The 13,393-nt window shown below is 42.6% G+C and overlaps 1 protein-coding gene across 1 annotated transcript; it reads left to right on the top strand.

Moving 5' to 3' along the window:
- Positions 1–8,079: 8,079 nt before the first annotated feature.
- LOC113068418 (zinc transporter Slc39a7-like) lies at positions 8,080–12,599 on the top strand. Its single transcript, XM_026241199.1, has 8 exons — positions 8,080–8,245; positions 9,102–9,526; positions 10,012–10,180; positions 10,382–10,459; positions 10,544–10,666; positions 10,986–11,093; positions 11,176–11,372; positions 11,467–12,599. Exons 2-8 carry the CDS (start codon positions 9,107–9,109, stop codon positions 11,719–11,721), a joined length of 1,350 nt encoding a protein of 449 aa, XP_026096984.1. The 5' UTR covers positions 8,080–8,245; positions 9,102–9,106; the 3' UTR covers positions 11,722–12,599.
- The last annotated feature ends 794 nt before the right edge of the window (positions 12,600–13,393 follow it).

Here is a 13,393-nt window from a genome sequence, read left to right as displayed (position 1 = left end):
CACAAGCCAAAGCTCTTTGACTTAAAAGGATACAAATGTTGTTCAAATCTTAATTATTTAACAACTTCTGTGTGATGTTCTGCTGTCAGCTAATGAGCACACGGCATGCAAATCTCTTTAGTGTTAGATTAAATTTTCTATGATTTAATTAAATATTTACTTTTCATAGACCCATGAAATCCCGGTTTGGGAAACCTTTGCTTTACATATATATTTCAGAAATCAGAAGGGTCCACAGATTCAAATAACTAGAATTAAAATTAATATTAAATATTTCGTTGGAGTGTATTTAATAAATTGATAAATGATAGATTTTTAGTTGTTTTGTCATATTTCAAAGCTTGTTTTGTCTTATTTGAATTAGTTTGAAGTCATCTTGAGGCCTCCTAGTGGCTCCTGAAGCACATCTCAAGAGAAACATCAGAGGAACAATGTTGGGCAGCAGTGGCTCAGTGGTTCATGTAGGTTGTCTACAAACCGGAAGGTTGGTGGTTCGATCCCCGGCTCCACCTGACCAAGTGTTGAGGTGTCCTTGAGCAAGACACCTAACCCCAGCTGCTCCCGACGAGCTGGATGTGCCTTGAATGGCTGACACCGCAATCGGTGTGTGAATGTGAGTGTGTATGGGTGAATGTGAGGCAACTTGTAAAGCGCTTTGGATGGCCATGTGGTCTGTTGAAAGCACTATATAAATGCAGTCCATTTACCATTTACCATTTGAACCCCATGTTGGGCCTGTTCTGGAGACGTGAGGGACGGTCCGAAGCGTGATGTCCATCCACAACTCCTGCTTCACACAAGCACAAGAATTGCGTTTGGACAATCAGCACCAGACAGTCAACATGAGACCAGACACACGAAGAGAGAAGAGAAGAGGAGAGAAGCAGTGGTCTGCTCCTGCTGTGTTGGGTTCTTCAGAAGCGTCTGGCTGGACTCAGTAGTCAGCGGTGAGAGGGTCAGTTCTCCGGGCAGTTTGTCTCACAATAGGATCCTCATCTCCTACACGATCAAAGCACACAACTTCAGATAATAGCAGCGGCCGACGGCAGGATCTTAACCCATAACTCACAGAGCCGCACAAAAGATTTGAGATTAATCAAACCATTCACTTTCTCTGGCTTTGACAGGCTGTAAATATGCTTCAGTCTCCATGGAGTTTGACTAAACACCACTTAAAAAACAAAACAAAACAAAAACCCGAATTGATCTTTTCCTCTTTCTTCGGCTTCGGTGGGTTCAACTGAACTGATGGTTTCAGATAAGAGCCGCTTCTTCCACAACTTATGATGGAACTTCATCACAGCATAACACTCATCTCTAGTTGTTACATTTTGGTAAATGTTGGTAAAAATTAATCCATCCATCAAGCTCGTCAGGATTTTCCAAAGCAGTGGAATCTTTTTTTTATGAATCTAATAACCAGGCCCACATGAGATCTTTGACTCCATGACTCCACGTGTTCCTTGCTTATACATTTCCCCCAAAATACGAGTAGAAAATGTGACAGTCTCCATCTAGAGTCCACCTGCTAATAACAAACACAAACAGTGATCCCGACACAGAACAGCTCTCGACTTCACATCACATTCAAAACTGAGTTCTGCGAACAGAAAACAAATATTCTGAGCGAGATCTTTTCAACATATTCCCCAAAAATGCTTGCAGTGAAACGAAGAGTCATTTGCCCAGATAGAAAATACACCAGTAATCGGAACAAGCCTCACGGTGTGAAGACTCAAAATCTGCAGTCATCTCAATACAAACCCAAATATTTCTCATTCAGTTCTCACGAGACCGAATGACCTGCTGTCTCTCTACAGCTTTCCTCCTGAAGAGAAACAGAAAAGGAGATATTCCTCAGTGAAGGCCTGTGTGGAGAGAGTGAAGATCCCTGGGCCAGAGAGAGCTCCTCAACATCTTCTGTTCTCTCCTCACGCCGTCCCTCTCATTCTGTGTGAGAATCCTCCTCTTTCCCCCGTCCTCCCTCCTAACCTCCTTTTCTTCTGTCCCCCTCATTTCATGCAGGACTGGGGTTTCCTAAGAGACTGGAGCTCAATGGAGAGAATCTCTAGCGAAACAATGAAGCGGGCGAGAGAGAAAGAGCGAGGGAGGAGGCCGTGCTGCAGCGATGGAGATACAGATGCAGGAAACATGACTGTGACTTCAGCTTGGCGTTTGTCAGGGTTCGGACGATCTGAAGCCAGCGCTTCAGAATAAAGCGTTCAGAAGCACTTAACGTGTAACGGTAAAAGCCCCGGTTATGTGCAGAACATGAGCTGGAGTTCTGTTTGTGGTCCTGTTCACTCAGAACGAGGGTCAAAGGGCGCTCATTTCTCTGTAAGGAGTGGAAGTATGTGTTTGGGCAGCTCAAGAAAACCAGTCGTGTTCATTCAGACCTGATTTACTGTTTCACTTGCTGAGTATGATTTAGCTTTAGGCACAAAATGCTCAGAATGGCCTCATGTGATTTATCATGTTTACATTTTTGAGCATAAAAATAAAAAAGACTCAGCAGTTCATGAAGTAAATTATGGCATCTTCCACCTAAAGAAATCTCTCCTGACATGTAAAGTATGGTTAGTTCGCTGCAGTCATGTGTATGTCCTCTGAATCTGTGCTTATTTGACAGTGCCCAGAATGACTGTATTGATCCATGTAAGGATTGATATTAATTCATGCCAAATATTGAGGAACAAAAGAAGAAGAAAATCAGGTCAGGTCAAGTAAAATTGATTTGCACAGTGCTTTGCACATAGTTTCATGCCCATTTAAAGGAAGTATACTGTGTTTATAGCATAGTGCTGCGTGATATGATGATATATATAACGATGAGAAGATAACGATCTCTGGACTCAGCTATATGGTATTCATAGTGTTCTCTATCAAAGATTAAATGTCATTCAAAGGCATTTAGGAGAATGAAATGTGGTCAGTTTTGTTCAAAGCAACAGTGAGCAATACTCCAAAAGCATTGGTGAAAATACAATTGGTTTGTTTTAGATGACAATAGCTGGTTGTCAAGAGTCTGATGTGGGTTTCATCAGTATTCATCATTTAAGCAGGGATGTTGTAAAATATAAAGTATGACTTTCATTTCCATTAGTATCTTCTCTGACTTCAGAACAACTATAACGTACTTACTGTGCTTGAAAATGATTTATATTGTGTTATATTGTAAATATTTAGATTATATTGTCCAGCTCTCAGAAGATTAAACAGACAGCTGCTTGAGAGACATGAAGCATTTCGTCACGTTTTGAGTTTTGAGTCTGAACATTAGTTTGACTGAGGGGTGAAGGTTTTTATTAGTGTAGACACTGTCAGTCTCATCAGATCACATGATCGGAGGCTCTGGAGAGGTACGTGACGTTACTGAGGAGAGTTTTGGCAGATTGTCCACCTCTCGACTGAACAAAGTTATTTCCATCTGTTACCGTGGCAGCGATGGCCTCGGAGGGCCGTACACAAACGTGTGGCGTGGGAACGAGTCCAGGGGTCAGGAGTGAGGGTCAGGAGGTCAGAGGTTACAGCCAGCTGGACAGCACAAGAGGAGGCCAGGGTGTGAACGCTGGACGTTAACATTGAACCGAGGGGCCGCTGTGTGAAAGAAAGGGGCCCGGTGACCACCCCGATCCAGCACAGAGTGTGTGTGTGTGTGTGTCACTCAGATCAAACCTAAAGAACTGACAAACGCTAGGTGCTGACACCTCCAACACTGCAGAGAATAGCCGGGTTAACCCTTAATGTGGATTGGCCTGAAAATGACCAAAACGTACTGTGTGTGTGGTTAAAAAACACCCCATTCCAAAACAGTTGGAGTATTTGTGGCGATGTCTTCTTCTCTGCTCTTATCCAATTTACATTTGCACTTCTCTCACACACACTGATTTCAACTTCCAACGCCTCTTACATTCGATTACATGAGGACACACACTGGATCTTTGTGAAGAAAAACACACTATACTGATAAAATACGTCTGCGCATTTAACTAGAATGTAAAAATAAGATCTTACTTTTTGACATTGCATTGTTTAGGCTTTGGAAATGTTGCATTATATGTGTGTATTCAACAGCCATTACACATCTCCCAAATAAAATGGAGGCTTTTGTCCATTGTCCAAAAAGACCTTATGCAACTTAAATCTTACACAGCCAAGTGATACAACCAAGGTTTCACTGTACACTAGAAAAGACTCGTTACTTTATAACGATGAGCTTATAACTGATAGAGAACACAATGTCACGAGGCGTATGTTACAGTAACAGGATTGAAGGTCTCTGGCTCCGTCTGACACCTTTTGTGCAACTTCAGCAGCACTGTAACAAAAATGCTTAACACTGAAGACAGATATGCACAGACTGCTGAGCCAGCCTCGACTGTGACGTCTCAATCATCTCCTCTGGCTCCTGAGACCTTGGCAGTGTGCCATGGAGCTGTAACAGCTAAAAACAGTTGCAGCATCTATTTCTTCAATTCAAAGACAAACCCACATCGTTCAGCTCATCAGTAGAGTCTCATACTGCTGTGTCAGACAATGAAGACATGCGTTATGTGCGGTGCTGCACTGTCAGGGGAAAAAAGTGCAAAAGCTGTGCCTTTAGGGGTGCAAGAGCTTGTCTTGAAGGCACAGCTTTTGCACTTTTGTCTAAGAGTGTGGAGCTCCAGGAACAGTGTCGCCAACAAGCTATTAAGACTGATGAAAACAGTATTGATCAAGTTACTGTACCAATAAAATTTTTTTATATTATATAACATATATATATAAAGACCAGTAAATGCTGCTGCTCAGGCTCAATCCGACGTGGCATTTAGTCAACGCACTGAAATCCCGCGAGACTTCCGATCTTTGCGTTCAAAAAGAGCTAAAACAATGAAATAACGCGATATTACAGTCGCACGTCAAGCCGGATGCGAATGCTTTAAATTAAATACTTAGTGCTTTTTTAAAAGCTGTTTATCAATAGTATTATTTATATAACATTACATAACCACGATGAATAGCTTTCCAAGGTGAATAAAGTTGTATGTGAATACCAAAAAATGCATTTCACACAGGCATGGAAAACTCCTGTTAAAATCAATATACAAACTAACATAATGTTCATAATGTTCACTTTTCTGTTCTTCGGAGGTTCATGCTGTAAGAACCGTTCAGATATAAAACCGCTGGTTGGAGAAATGTTCCTGAGGGTTATCAGATGATTTCCTCTAGAGCATGTGGGGATCCAGAGTACAGTCATGGCCTAATGGTCGTGTCCTACATCACTGTGTCTAGTGGTTCTAGAGTTTGACTCCTAACCCGAGGGTTGTGGGTTTGAGTTTGAGGAGCCCTTGAGCAAGACACCGAACTCCTAACTGCTCCCCGGGTGTGTGTTCACAGTGTGTGTGTGTGTGTGTGTTCACTGCTGTGTGTGTGTGTGGTCACTGTGTGTGTGTGTGTGTGTGTGTGTGTGTGTGTGTGTGTGTGTGTGTGTGTGTGTGTGTGTGTGTGTGTGTGTGTGTGTGTGTGTGTTCACTGTGTGTGTTCGTGTGTGCACTTTGGGTGGGTGAAATGCAGACCATGAATTTTGACTATGGGTCACCATACTTGGCTGTATGTCACGTCACTTTATAGTCACTCAATTTTTCACCAGTCTTTGGTTCCTGTGCGTGTGTGTATGAATATATGTATATATATATATATATATTCATAGATTACACAAAAAGACAAAGACACATTCTTTTTACTTCAATGAGGGAAAGAACTACAATCCCATTAAACACTGTGAATTAAAAAAATATTGTGTCTTGAGAGCAGAGAGAGAAAGATGCAGCGTCCCATTGGTTCTACTTCTATTACACCATGAAATGGACTGCAATCATCCTCTCACAGTTAACATTCTCAAACACGCTTTATCTTTGGAGTGTTACACGCTGTTCGTGAATAGATCAGATAAGCTGCAAAGACTGAAGAGTCTCAAACCCAAAGAGATATTCTTATAGAAGTGAAGACCCATCCACGCTCCCCTAAAATGCCTTGTTTAAACACACCCCACATGTCTACTTCACTGTGTGGGAAGATCTGCATAACACTGCCCAAATCTCTGAAATCGTCCTGTTTCAGAAAGGCAGGGCATAGAGGAGAAACAGTAATGTACATTTCGTGGAAAATAATGTGTTTTTTTTTAAAACCTTAAACTACATTATATACAGACTGAAACTAAAATTAAAACAGACCAGCAAAAACAACACTAGCTCTGTCCAGACATTAAGATACTTCAGTCGCACCTGCTGCTCACAGTCTGGTTAGTTATACGTTTATCAGTGTGGAGCCTCTTGCTCTAGCATGACCAGTCTCTTCCGTGATGCTTTAACCATGACACTGTAAACTACCAGAGTTAAAGACTGAGAGAAGAGTTAGGCTGAGAGCAGGAGAATGTTCAGGAGCATTCAGATTAAACTAAAGAGCACTTCTTGGATCTGTTTGCAGCTTCACACCGTTGGCCAGGCTGGACAGACACACGGAGAGAGATGGCCGTCAGCTTGAGCTCTGCTGCTCATCTGATGGTGAGGAGGACGGGGCGGCTGCAGGGTCACGGGGCTGCACAGAAGGGACGACTGGACACATTTCAGGGCCAGATGCTCAATATGCAGACGGCTGTAATCGAATGGAGTGATTTTCAGTGGGCTCTCTGATTAGCATCAGGACAATGGCATCTCCCGTCTGTGTCTCTGGGGTCAGTGGAGAGGAGCTCTGAACTTGACCTTTCTGAAAATTATCAGCCAGACTGGACACCAGGATGATTGATTGGACATGTCTGTCACTTATAATGAAGGTCAGGAGAAGCGTGTGACTCTGGGTCTCACATACACACTCTCTACTCTCTAAGAAACAGAATCAAATCTGACTCCAGTAGAGTTTCACCTTGATGTTGTTAGGCTCCTCCACCAGAACATGATTCTCGGCCAGGTGGCCAGACTATGACCAGTCGAAAACAAACTTGTGTTCTGCTGTTCACAGTTCTGAGAGTGATTATAGCACACGGACTTGTTTTGATCTGACTTGTTAAAGCGATCTCAGTTTTTCATATTTCTTTTCTCGGGGCAACTCATTTGCATAGGAACATTAACTGCTAAGTAAAGGTTAGATTGGTCTACTTTTATAAGAACTGATTAATGACTGTTGAAACTTTACATTTCCAAAGTACTACAGAGCATTTTATTTGCTTTCTTCACCATTAAAAAACAACAACATATAAGTCGCAATTATGAGAAATAAAGTCAATAATGTGAGATCTAAAGTTAAAATTAAAATAAAAATGCAGTTCAAGCATTTAATTTATTTGGTCACACTTTATTTTAGGGTCCAATTCTAACCATTAACTATAACTTTTGCATCAATTAACTCCTTATTTGATGCTTACTTATAGTTTATAAGGTAGTTGTTAAGTTTAGGGAATTGGGTAGGATTATGGATGTCATGCATTATTATGTACTTTATAAGCACTAATAAACAGCTGTTAATATGTTAATAATAGACATGCTAATAAGCAGCTAGGTATCAGTGTGAATTGGACCCTATACTAAAGTGTTACCATTTATTTTCTTTACCATTAAAAAAGGCACAATTATGAGAAATACAGTCAATAATGTGAGATCTAAAGTTAAAATTACAAAAATAAAAATACAATTCAAAGAAGAAGAAAAAAGTTGCAAGTTTGCGACATGAATGTGAGTTATATAGATGTAATATCAAGAACTAAAGTCTTGTTTGTTTGTTTTTTACTCTGAGACAGAAAGTTTAATTTATATACTCCTAAGTAACTCAATCCCCCGCGCAATAATAACTTTATACCTCATAGGAAACGATGAATTATTGCAGTAATTTCTTTAAAATAATACATCATTTTCTGATTCATCACTAACCCAATGTACAATGAAAGAAAGATAGCTTTAAAATAATACTAATGATAAACAGCTTTTAAAAAAGCACTAAGTATTTAATTTAAAGCATTCGCATCCGGCTTGACGTGCGACTGTAATATCGCGTTATTTCATTGTTTTAGCTCTTTTTGAACGCAAAGATCGGAAGTCTCGCGGGATTTCAGTGCGTTGACTAAATGCCACGTCGGATTGAGCCTGAGCAGCAGCATTTACTGGTCTTTATTTGATCGACTGCGCAAAATAAGTGAAATCGGAGTTTGTTTGTTTTTCCCGTTACCGGTTTTAAAGGTTACCGGAGTCGTGTGCGGATACAGCAGCAGGTCAGTTCTTTACATGACGATCTTTGTGAGAGTGACCGTGTGTTTACTGCACTGATCTGCTCCTTCTAGTGTGTTGATGCTGCAGAGAAGCTGTAATCCTGTTCAAACACTCACGCTAGAGATGATTTACCTGACGCTAGCTCTAATGACTGAATGGAGCCGATGCTTTGAGCACACACATATCATCCTGAGCTCTTTCGCTCGGTTACTGTGACACAGATGGTTTAGACTTGATTTAAGTCGCTGGATTCGGTTGATCTTCAGGGTTCCTACGTCTCGGAAAACCGGAGATTGTTTTTATTTTGTCTTAACGTAAAGATGAAACACTGTTTCTCGTTAGGCTTTACTTCAAAATACTTATTTGGGAGGGAACTGCTCTTAATAACCGGTCTCCAGTAACACAGAGCCCTCGGAAACAGATTTCATTGCTTCAGTTCTGCTGCTGTCATCATGTCCGCTTTACTGCAGGATGTTGTTCTGACGTGACGTCTGTGTGTCCGTTCATTCATTCATTCATTCGTTCGTTTGTTCGTGAATTGTTAGTGACAAGTACGAGTTCATAAAAGCTGTGAAAATCTGTTATAATCTGACCTCCAAAAAAAAAACCCCCCAAAAAAACCGGCCGATTTGACTAGTTCAAGCTATTTGAGTTGAACTAAATCTGACATACTGGATGACATTCTGTGTGAAATCCTGTACTTGATCTGAAACTGTTCTGAAGATTTCTCTGGTTTCTTATATTATTGTGTGTGCAGTTTTTATGAGCTCCTCCTGTTAGTTGAAAGCCTACATGGACCTGCATGGAAGTGCATGGACCTGTCTCTCATCATGACTGAAGTGTTGTGTTTGTGTGCAGGAGGAATGAGGACCTTCATCAGATCACTGTTTCTGATCACTGTTGGGATGGCCGTGTGTCAGCAGACGCTCGCTCACGGACACTCGCACGGCGACGGAGGCTGCCACGGACACTCGCACGGAGGGGCCAAGATGCATCATGGGGCCAGCAAGTGGAGCGCTGAAGCCAACCTGCCCCACGCTGAAGAGGAGCATCACGGACACGCACACGATCACGGACACGGACACGATCACGGACACGATCACGGACACGCACACGATCACGGACACGCACACGATCACGGACACGCACACGATCACGGACACGATCACGGACACGCACACGATTACGGACACGCTCACGGACACGATCATGGACACGGAGCAGAGCGGCTGAAGAGAGATGTGGAAGCAGGGAAGCGGAGCACGATGGAGCTCTGGATGCAGGTAAACATGCTGATGCACGTTAATGCACAGATGCGCTGTTTTCATTCAAATCAAAGCCTAATATTCACTCATATAATCAGATGATGGACTGCTGGACCATCTGAAATTATGAAAGCCCTTTTCCATCACTGAATAATATATATTTTTTAAATGTTATTGTGGATTTTTATCTCACAGTTCAGACTTCTTCTTTCACAGAATTCTAACTCTCAATTGCATGTTATAGTCAGAATGCTACTACAGCGGCCCACAGAAGCAGTCACTGAGGCATCTGTGTATATATATATCTATGATAGAACACGAGACACATTTGCTCAGAACATTGAGAAAAACATTGAATGTCTTTATTTCCGAGATCTGTTTCCATCCACAGACGCTCTGCAGTGCCATCTTTAACCTCCAGGGGTCTGTGGAGGACTGGCTGAAACCATGTCTTTACAGCATTGAGCTTCCCTTCTCTCTCTCTCTTTGTCTCCTGCTCGTAGGCCATTGGAGCCACTCTGCTGATCAGCGCTGCGCCCTTCCTCATCCTCTTCCTCATCCCAGTGCAGTCGAACACGGACCAGCACCAGAACCTGCTCAAAGTGCTCCTGAGCTTCGCGTCCGGAGGGTTGCTCGGGGATGCGTTCCTTCATCTCATCCCTCATGCGCTGGGTGAGTCAGCACACTGTGGAGGTCATGTGACCAGAACATCCTGTCACATGACTCCAGACACACTTCCCCAGACTCTGTAAATATATTATATTGGTAGTGCTGATTTTATTCGAGATGGTCTATCAAATGAAGGCTTGTTCTCCTGTCAGAAGACTCTATTAACCCTCCAAACCTTCACCCCTTGATCTCGTCCCAACACAGAACCTCATTCTCATCATGGTCAGTCACACGGCAGCGACGGGGCACATGGTAGTGAGGAGTCACACGGTCACTCACACGGTAGGCTGCTGTTCGGTCACTGAAAGACACGATGCTCTGCTGCTGTTTCCTGAAGCATCAGTCAGTGTGTGGTTTCTGTCCCAGGTGCCGCCCATGGTCACATGATGTTGGTCGGGCTGTGGGTGCTGGCTGGCATTGTTGCGTTCCTGGTGGTTGAGAAATTTGTTCGTCTTTTGAAGGGAGGACACTCTCACTCTCACTCTCATGGTAAGAGTCTCTAAACTTCAAACCAGTCAGAGTGTGTTTGCATTTAAAGCCCTTGAAACATTGCTAAAGCACCTCTCTCTAGAGTGAGAATCTGTACCTCTGTCACTCGATGATGAATGACAGAGACCTAGCAGCTGTTCCTCGTAATGTAGCAGAGAATCATGTCGTCGCAAACAATCCTGCTGCTAATGAATAATACTGAAATGTAATTCCTCTCTTCTCTATTTTTTTCTTTTCTGTGTTTTTTTTTTGAGCAGTGATCCGGACATTGTTGACAGGTTTCCACATACAATAAAACCCTTTCTTGCCATGTTTTCAGCTGCTCCAAAGGCTAAAGACAGCGATGAAGAGGATGATGACAAGAAACGAGAGAAGAAGGGAGGGAAGGAGAAGAAGGCTGCAAAGAAAGCAGTAGAGCCGGGTTCTGGTACAGAAGCTCCAGTGTTTGAGGTGTTGTGTTTGCGTGTGTCAGCGATGCTGTCTCTGACGGATCAACTCTGTGTCTGCAGATATTAAAGTGTCGGGTTACCTGAACCTGGCTGCTGATTTCACCCACAACTTCACCGATGGTCTCGCGATCGGCGCGTCATTCCTGGTAGGTCCAGCGGTCGGCGCTGTTACCACCATCACCATCCTCTTACATGAGGTCCCACATGAGATTGGAGACTTCGCCATCCTCGTCCAGTCAGGCTGCACCAAGAGGAAGGTACAGAGCTCCAGAGAGCCTGAGAATGGTTGAAAAAAGAGTTTTCTGAACAGCACTGTTCTTACTTGACCCTTACTTCTGCTGTTTTCATCAGGCCATGTGTCTGCAGCTCCTCACCGCCATTGGTGCACTAGCTGGAACTGCCTGCTCCTTATTGGCTGAAGGGGTGGGTGCCGCGGCAACAGCCTGGATCCTGCCCTTCACTGCGGGAGGCTTCGTTTATATCGCGACCGTCACGGTTCTTCCAGAGCTGCTGGTGGGACGCTCTAGCTTCTGGCAGTCAATGCTGGAGATACTTGCTCTGCTGTTCGGTGTGGGAATGATGGTGCTGATCGCAGAGTACGAGTGAGGGACGGACAGTGCCTTGTTAGAAAGAAGAACCTTTAAAATGAGGTGAAGAGACCAGTGCATGGTCACCTGAACCTCTAGAGACTAAGAGTGTGTTGAGATGAATGCTAGTATTGACCACAGAGAAAAAATATTAATAATAAATTGGAATGAATGAGGTAGAGAGAGTGAATGAAAATAAAGTGCTGAACTGCTCTCATTAACCCAAAGACCAACATGAATGGATCATTTAATCATTTTAGGCACAGGAACCTTCCCAGGGACCAACAGCTAGAAAATCCCGTCCGGGTCTCTATACTGATGCGGACGGACAGATAACCGCTCGCTGGAGCACAGCTTCTCTCAGCAGTAGACTGCTTTTCTAGAAATATCAGTTACGTTACATGATTCAATCTTTTCATTTGCTGTTCGCACAATGAATGTTAATGTGATTCCTTCTTAAGCAGAGTGTGCTTTCTCTTGATTCCTCTACTGTAATATTCAGCTGTGTAGCCATTAGTCAGTGACAGAGTGATGTTGACTGTCAGCTCTTTAAAACACACACACACACACACACACACACTCCCCTGAGTCTCCTGGGCAATCTGCAGCTTGTCATTGGTGATGGGTTCTTCAGAAGGTGCAAGCGCACTATGTTTATTAAAATTACAATTTAGGTTTAGTGTTTATTTCTTTTCTTTATGCCTGTAACTCCATCCATGGAGATTGTTTTTTTTTTTATCCTTTTATGAATTTGTTGAAATGTTCAATCTCTTTTACCTGTAATGTAAACCCTTTACATTCCCATTGAGTGTAAATCAAGCATATCACTTCACGAACAGAAGTGGATGCAGTGTTGTTCAATTTCAGTTCAATAAAAGAGTTGTGGTACATCTCTAACAGTCTGTGTTCAGAAGAATTCTGAGGAAGCGTCTTCTCATTGGCTGATTCCTCTTGAGTGATTGTGACAGAGAGAAATCTCCCTGATCCACTTTCTTCTTGAAAAATGACACACTGACGTCTTGCATCATGTGCAGCACATTACATAAAATGCGTTTGGACTTGTGATTTTCAACAAGCAAATGTTCATATATCGAGAGGGGAAATTCCCATCACAACAGTAAAACTGCAGTCATCTGACTGATTTTCTTTTCACAACGAAAGTGATTTGCAGATATGAATGTAAAATAATTATTAATATTAATATAATGTTTCATTACAAACATTTGAAAATGCTCCGGTTATTGATGTAACCTTGGTTCTCTGCTGTTAAACTTCTGTTTACTCTGATAACTGATGCCTGATTTGTTCACATTCATGTAGATGACTATATAAGTGCCATTTCGTCAGAATCTTTCAACTGAAGCGGCAATCCTCGACTCATTTGCACCACAGTAGCCTATGCAACACTCTTTCCCTTATCTCAGGGAATCTTGGTGACGTACGTAATCAGAGAGTTCCCTTTCTAACAGTCTCTCCTGTTGTGTTAAAGGGTTAGTTCACCCGAAAATTAAAATTAGCCCTTAATTACTCACCCGAAAATCATCTTAGGTGTATATGAATTTCTTCTTCCAGACAAATCCAGCAGGTGTTGCAGTGCATCAGTCTAAAAGAAGTTAAATAAAAATCACCCATCCATAATAAAAAAAACTGTCTCATACGGCTCCGGGGGCTGAACAAAGGCCTTCTGTAGC

This window comes from Carassius auratus, linkage group LG44F (assembly GCF_003368295.1).
Source record: "Carassius auratus strain Wakin linkage group LG44F, ASM336829v1, whole genome shotgun sequence".
NCBI lineage: Eukaryota > Metazoa > Chordata > Actinopteri > Cypriniformes > Cyprinidae > Carassius > Carassius auratus.
This window is presented reverse-complemented; position numbering and strand designations above follow the sequence as displayed.

Bases quoted from the DNA above. Each gene is read 5' to 3' on its own strand.
- LOC113068418 (XM_026241199.1), top strand. From the start codon at position 9,107: ATGAGGACCTTCATCAGATCACTGTTTCTGATCACTGTTGGGATGGCC. The intron at 10,667-10,985 runs GTAAGAGTCTCT...CCATGTTTTCAG, and splicing joins CTCTCACTCTCACTCTCATG to CTGCTCCAAAGGCTAAAGAC. The intron at 11,094-11,175 runs GTACAGAAGCTC...CTGTGTCTGCAG, and splicing joins AGCAGTAGAGCCGGGTTCTG to ATATTAAAGTGTCGGGTTAC.